This window comes from Penaeus vannamei, unplaced genomic scaffold (assembly GCF_042767895.1).
Source record: "Penaeus vannamei isolate JL-2024 unplaced genomic scaffold, ASM4276789v1 unanchor140, whole genome shotgun sequence".
NCBI lineage: Eukaryota > Metazoa > Arthropoda > Malacostraca > Decapoda > Penaeidae > Penaeus > Penaeus vannamei.
The window spans coordinates 40,001-47,500 of NW_027213144.1; the positions used below are offsets into that span (position 1 = coordinate 40,001).

Consider the following 7,500-nt stretch of genomic DNA (forward strand, 5'->3'; position numbering starts at 1 on the left):
GGTCTGGCGGAGGGAAGCGGATGAGAAGGGGAAGAGGAAGAGGAAGAAGGGGAGGAGGAGGAGGAGGAAGAAGAGGGAGAGGAAGAGGAGGAGAGAAAGAAGGAAGAGGGACAGGGGGAGAGACGAAGAAGAAGGAATCGAGACGGTGTCCTCGCGATCGCAGCCGAGGTCTGGCGGAGGGAAGCGGATGAGAAGGGGATGAGAGGAAGAGGAAGAAGGGGAGGAGGAGGAGGAGGAGGAAGAAGAGGGAGAGGAAGAGGAGGAGAGAAAGAAGGAAGAGGGACAGGGGGAGAGACGAAGAAGAAGGAATCGAGACGGCGTCTTAGCGATCGCAGCCGGGGTCTGGTGGAGGGAAGTGGATGAGAAGAGGAAGAGGCAGAGGGGAAGAGGGAGAGGAAGAGGAGGAGGAGGAGGAAGAGGGGAAGAGAGGGAGAGAAAGAGGAGAGGAGAGGAAGAGGGGGAGAAGAAAAAAAGAGGAAGAGGAGAAAAAGAAGGTTTGTTATGGGGGAGTGGATGAGAAGAGTAAGAAGGGGAGGAGGAAAAGAGGAAGAAAAGAAGGAGAAGGAAACGAGAGGTGGAGAGAGGAAGAGGAAGAAGGGGAGGGGGAGAAAGACGGGAGGGGGGGAAGAGGGGAGGAGGAAGAAGGGAAGAAGGAGAGGGAAAGAGAGAGAGGGGGAGAAGAGAAAAAGAGGAAGGAGAGAGAAAGAAGAAGGTTTGTTATAGGGGAGTGGATTAGAAAGGGAAAAGAGAGAGAGAGAAGAAGAAGAGGGGAAGGAAGGATATGGAAGAATAGGGAGAGAAGAGAAAAGAGGAAGAGAAGAAGAAGAAGAGAAAAAGAAGATGAATCAGTTGAGACAGAGTAAAAAAATAAGAGAAAATAGGAACTGGAAGAAGTCGGTGAAGAAAACTGACGAGAAAAAAGAGAAAAGACGAGAAGAAGAAAGAAAAGAAGGAGAAAATGGAAGGCCTTCTTACGAAAAGGATTGGTGTTATTGCTGTTGCAGGAAACTTGAAAAAGGAGGAGGAGGAGTAAGAAGTAGAAGAAGAAGGAGGAGGGGGAGGAGAAGAAAAAGAGGAAGATGAAGAAGAAGGTGAAGAAGAAGAAGAGGAGGAGGAGGAGAAGAAAAAGAAGAAGAAGAAGAAGAAGATGAAGATGAAGAAGAGGAGGAGGAGGAGGAGGAGAAAAAGAAGATGAAGGAGAAGAAGGAGGAGGAGATGAAAAAGAGTAAAAGTAGACGAAGATTTAAAACAAAAAGAAGAAGAAAAGAAGAAGAAGAAGAGGATAAGGAGGAGAAGAAAAAAATGTAGACTTGGCATGATAAAGGAGATAGATGTTTTTCTTCAGACTGTTCTACAAACAAACAAAAACAAACAAACAAACAAACAAAAACACACGAAAAAGGAGGAAGAATTATCATAACCAATCGTAATTATCAATATTGATAATAGAAAAATAGATACACGAAAAAGAGACATGAAAAGCAAAGAAAAATAAGAAATAAACAAAATGGAAACAAATACAAGAAAACAAGAAAAATATAAACAACAAAACGAACAAAAAACACAGCATACATGTCTCTAAACCGTATTTTCCTCCAAGCAACTTCACCACACATACAATACGTGCCTGAGAGACCCAGATCCGCGTTGTTACGTTGCTTGGCTCGGTTCCTTAACGCAGACACACCTGCAAGAGCAACATATGACGGATTTTAATGTGTTTAAGGCCATCTGGAATTATTTTATCTGTATATTTGTTTGTTTATGTGTCCGCGAAAGGAACAGTGAGAGGAGGAGTGAGAAAATACATGAATGTGTTGTTGTTTTTTCCTTTTGTTGTTCGTTTTGTAATTTGTTTGGCGTGAATTTTCGTGTTTATGTGTGTATATTTGGTTTTGTGGTCTATATATTTGTCTATCTATCTATCTATGTATGTATCTGTGTGTGTGTGTGTGTGTGTGTGTGTGTGTGTGTGTGTGTGTGTGTGTGTGTGTGTGTGTGTGTGTGTGTGTGTGTGTGTGTGTGTGTGTGTGTGTGTGTGCGTACTTGCGTGTGTGCGTGTGTGTGTGTGTACGTGTGCGTGTGTGCGTATGTGTGTGCGTGCTTGCGTGTGTACGAGTGTACGTGTGTGCGTGTGTATGCCTACGTGTGCGTGTGTGCGTATGTGTGTGCGTATGTGTGTGCGTGTGTGTGTATGCGTGTGTGCTTGCGTGCGTGCGTGTGTGTGAAAACCCGTAAAAAGATATAAATACAAACAGTAAAAGAGCCATCATATTCCCCCAGACAGTCCATACAAACAAACGCATTTCGTGAAACTGAACAATAACTAAAAGCGTTTTAAGCAGGGAAAGTTCTTGCCAAAAATCTCAAGACTTTTTCTTGCTAACTCAAGCATTTTGCTTGCTTTCTCAGGCGACCCCCGTAAATGGCTAGACTTGCGTTTGCTAAGTCAAGCGGTGTACCGTCACCATGGCAGCGGCGTCATTCGCGTACAGCACGTGTCACAATCCTTCGAATGCGGGCGTTGGCCAAGAACTCCGCTTAATATTTTATCAGAGAAATACTTTCTTCACGGTATATGATTCTGTAATTTCCATTAAATAATATCCAAAGAAATTAAAATTAACTGAAAACGAAAGGGGATACTGGAGATTACGGGAATGAAAAGAATCAAAAATTATTATAAGACGAACAATTCATCTCTTACTTTTAAACCTCGCCTCTCTAAATCGAGACTATATCTGCTATTATCTGAATTAAAGAATATTTCAAGTGAAAAAGGTCTGAGAAATTCTAGCAACATTCTTCTGTCGATATTGTATTCGGTGACTGTTATATTTAACTTAACAAAATCGGATATATGGGAATGGGTAGGCCTATATTTTAATTCAGGGATGTTTATTTGTTTTGATAGCGCATGTGTGTCACTGTTTTAGAGGCACTTTTTATGAATATAGGAGAAAATATTGCGCTTTGTTAAGATGTTAGGATAGATCTATTTACTTCTCTGCCATCATAATGCGGCGCTAGCTTGTCAGCTGTTTATTTTGAAATGCGCGCTCAAACTGTTACCAAACGCCAATAAAATGAACTCCACCCTCAACTGATGCATAACTTATCCCTCTCCGCGATTGTTGGTGGGAATACTTGTCTATTGCTTTTAAAACCCACATATGTATATGTTGTGTGATATTTTGACTTTTCTATGCTCTCCAAGGACTGTTACGATTTGTACTTTATAGAAAGACACTTCTTCATGTTTGGCATCACCAAACAAGGCTTGCCTGCCTTGGGCAACGTTTCAAGCAGGGAACGGATCAGTTCTTGGCCTATGGGCAATAATTCTTGCCCAGGCGCTCCCCTGCTTAAAACGCTCTTAGCCTCAGTATCTCCGACGTATAACACTGTGACATAATACGAGGTTCCTTGCCCTCGCGTCTCCAGCCTCTTACACAACTGGAGAGAGAAAATTAATGGGTGCTAGGTGCTAGGAATCGCTTGGAATGGAATGGGAATGCGGATGCTGGTAATTGACTTTATGGCACAGGAGGTGGGGGAGGAGAACAAGGAGCAGAAAGGAACATACCTATATTTAGAATATACAGAAGAGCATTAAAAGTAAATAATAATAAGCAGGTTATATATATGTAAGAGACGGGGCTAAAGGTTGACAAAGAAGGTAGATAAAGGGGGCAGATGAAGAGGATAGACAAAGTGGGTAGACAAAAAAAGTAGACACAGAGGGCAGACAAAAAGGGTAGACAAAGAGGGTTGACAAAGGGGGTAAAGAGTGAGAGAGATATACATCCTGCAGGCTAACGATTCTCTCTCTCTCTCTCTCTCTCTCTCTCTCTCTCTCTCTCTCTCTCTCTCTCTCTCTCTCTCTCTCTCTCTCTCTCTCTCTCTCTCTCTCTCTCTCTCTCTTTCTTTCTTCTTAAGATCAACATAACTTACCTTGTTTGTATGCATGGGTATCCACCACATAGGCATCTCTGAAAACAAAGAGGAAAATAATATCATATTTTCCCATGTTTACTATCAAATCATGATCATATTTCCGCAATGAAAATGTAAACGATTGATATGATAGAGAATATAAGAACACAAACCGGAAAAGGGTAAGCTAATAGTATTTCAGTTCAGTTAATGTAATTTTCGGATACTTGAGGTAACTTATAACTGACTTATTTGAACAAGAATATTGCTAAAGAATATTTTCTATCTATTGCCACTATTATAACAAAGTTGCACAATATTATCCCTGCAGTAATTATAGGTACTTGAGATATTACTGACACTAATTCGAATATTATTATTTACAGTAATATCGACATGCTTCTACTAACAACAATCACTGTAATGATTACGATGATTATGATACAGTAAAACCGAATCAGATTTCTATAAGGAATTCCCACAGACACGGATCTTAACGAATAATAGATTTTTAAACATGTGTACAAAAGCAAACATGACAAAAACAATAAAAGAACAACAGTAACAGAGAATACTACACAAATTAACTGACATATGCAAAAAACAAACAGAGTAAACAAACAAACGATAAATAGATAGGCAAATAAATGAATGAAAACAACATAAAAAATGCACAAAAATAAACGAATGAATAAATGAATAACAACGTTAAGAAAAAATAGTTAGGGAATGGAACTAATAAAGATTAAATAACGAAAAAGTAAATAGAAAGAAAGGAAGAAGGAAGAAACAGGAAAAAAATATGATTAGAAGAAAGAATGAAAGAAAGAAAAAAAATAATGTAAGAAAAGATTGGAAGAAAGAAGGATAGAAAGAAAAGATTAGAAAAAGTACAAAAAAAAGAAAAAATAAGACGAAGAAAGTCAAAGAAACGAAAGAAAGAAAGAAAATTATAAAGAAGAAAGACGAATAAAGTCAAAGAAAGAGAGAAGAGAGAGATAGAGATAGATAGATAGAGAGAGAGAGAGAGAGAGAGAGAGAGAGAGAGAGAAGAGAGAGAGAGAGAGAGAGAGAGAGAGAGAGAGAGAGAGAGAGAGAGAGAGAGAGAGAGAGAGAGAGAGAGAGAGAGAGAGAGAGAGAGAGATAATACAGAAAGAAGTTGAAAACAAACATAATTTCAAATGAATAAGTAAACCAACCAACAAACAAATGGATACATAAACAGAACCACAAAAATTTAAGAATAATTATATATAATAAAAATAATAAGAAATAATGATATAGTGAGGAGTTGGCGTTCATGGCGGACGAAAGAAAAAGTGAGGTAGAAAATGAAAGAATAAAAGCAAGAAAAAACGAAAAAAAAAGAAAAAATGTAAGAAAAAAAAGGAACTACTAAGCAGGAATAAAAACCATCTCTGGTAGACTAAAAAAAAATGAAGAAAGAAAGAGAAAAAAAAAAAAAACAGAAAGACTGAAAGAGACTGAAAGAGAGAGAGAGAGAGAGAGAGAGAGAGAGAGAGAGAGAGAGAGAGTGAGAGAGAGAGAGAGAGAGAGAGAGAGAGAGAGAGAGAGAGAGAGAGAGAGAGAGAGAGAGAAAGCGAACCACTAAATAGGAATTAAAAACCCAAATTTACTCCTTCCTTACTGCGAGAAGTTCATGGGAGGTGAAAGGAAAAAAGGTGAAAAAAAGATAAAAAGAAAGAATGAAAGGAAAAAGGAAAAACAGAAAAACAGAAAAGGAACCACAAAATAGGGAGAAAAAATCATTCAGCGACTTTGCTGCAAGAAGATGGCGTCCATGTGAAAGAAAGAAAAGGAATAAAAAATAAAAAGGAAAGAATGAAAGAAAGAAGGAAAGGAAAAAATGAAAACAAAAGGGCCATACTGCGATGAGTTGGCGTTCATTGCGGGCCAGAGAAAAGAAAAAAGAAAGAAAGGAAAAGAAAGACAACCTGAAAAGGGAAAGAAAGAAAGAAAGAAAGAAAACGAAAAACGGAATAGGAATAAATAATAAATAAAAGAATTTCTCCTTCCTTACTGCGAAAGAAAAGGAAGAAGAAAATAAAAAGAAAGAATGAAAGAAGAAGAAGAAAGAAAAAAAGGAAGAAAAAATAAAAAAGAAAGAAAGAAAGAAAGAAAAAAGGAAAAAGGGAAAACAAAAGGGCCTCACTGCGAGGAGTTGGCATCTATGTGAAAGAATAGGAAGAAAAAATAAAAAAGAAAGAAAGAAAAAAGGAAAAAGGGAAAACAAAAGGGCCTCACTGCGAGGAGTTGGCGTTCACGGCGGGCTAAAGAAAAGAAAGAAGAAAATAAAATAAAAAGAAAGAATGAAAGAAGAAGAAGAAAGAAAAAAAGGAAAAGGAAGAAAGAAAGAAAGAAAGGAAAAGGAAAAAAATGAAAACGAAAGGGCCTTACTGCTAGGAGTTGGCATCCATGTGAAAAAATAGGAAGAGAAGATAAAAATGAAAAAAAGGAAGAAAGAAAAAAAGGAAAAAAGGAAAACAAAAGGGCCTTACTGCGATAAGTTGGCGTTCATTGCGGCCCAGAGAAAAGAAAAAAGAAAGAAAGGAAAAGAAAGACAGACTGAAAAGGGAAAGAAAGAAAGAAAAAACGAAACACGGAATACGAATAAAAAAAAAAAATCTTCCTTACTGCGTTGGCGTTCATGGCAGGCGAAATAAAATAAAAAAAAAAGAAATAAAAGAAAGTCAGAATGAAAAAGGGGAAAAAGAAGAAGAAAAAGGAATCAAAAACCCAAAATTTCTCATCCTTACTGCGACGAGTTGGCGTTCATGGCGGGCGAGACGGTGACGAGGGCGCCGCAGCGGTCCTTGAGCATGACGGGGGTTCCCCGGGGCAGCCCGCACAGCGCCGCCAGCTGGTCCTGCAGGTCGCGCGTGCTGCACCCGCTGCTGAACGTCACCTGGGGGAGGGGAGGGTTTTATTTTTCATATTATTCATTATTATATTTTTATTCAGTATTTTATTATTTGGGTGGGGTGGGGTGGTTAATTCTTTTAGATTTAGATTTTAGATTGATGTGTTTTATCTTAATTTCTGTCTCGTCATCTCTTTGGTTTAAGACGCTAAAATGCACCCTTTTAGATTTAAATTTCCGTCTCTTTGGTTTTGATTTTTTTTGAGGCTTAAGAGTCGCCCGTTTTTAAACCTGATTGGGGTGGGGGGGGGAGGGGGAGGGCTGGTTTTATTTCAAATTTCACCTCTTTTTGGAACGCACCTGGACACCATCTGGTGATTTTAGAGCTAATTTTGGCCAGGCTCTTTAATCGAGAGCCAGGCGTGCAACTACGGGGGGGGGGGGGGGGGGGTGAAAGTGCTCTCTTTCTCGAGCACTTTCTTTCTCTTGATCTTGGAATGGCGATCAGACTGTTTATTGTATTTTTGTTTGGTTCAGTGCAAATAATTATTATTATCATTAAAATTCTTGTAACATTTCTTCCGTTTTTACGTAAAATCTGAAGAACATAATTCAGGCTATATCCCTTATAAATAAAATTCATATTGTGGCCTGGACCCCTGCCCTCTAAAATTCCTAGTTGC

The 7,500-nt window shown here is 38.9% G+C and overlaps 1 protein-coding gene across 1 annotated transcript in view; it reads right to left on the reverse strand.

The window, feature by feature from the left end:
- The window catches only part of LOC138860889 (high affinity cGMP-specific 3',5'-cyclic phosphodiesterase 9A-like), a 27,218-nt gene extending 23,228 nt beyond the window's left edge, over positions 1-3,990 (reverse strand). The window contains exons 1-3 of the mRNA XM_070119397.1: positions 3,955-3,990; positions 3,285-3,456; positions 1,628-1,687 (exon numbers count right to left, since the gene is read on the reverse strand). Of these exons, the coding sequence (XP_069975498.1) occupies positions 1,628-1,687; positions 3,285-3,456; positions 3,955-3,990 (268 nt within the window). The remainder of the gene's footprint in view (positions 1-1,627; positions 1,688-3,284; positions 3,457-3,954) is intronic.
- Between the last annotated feature and the right edge of the window lie 3,510 nt (positions 3,991-7,500).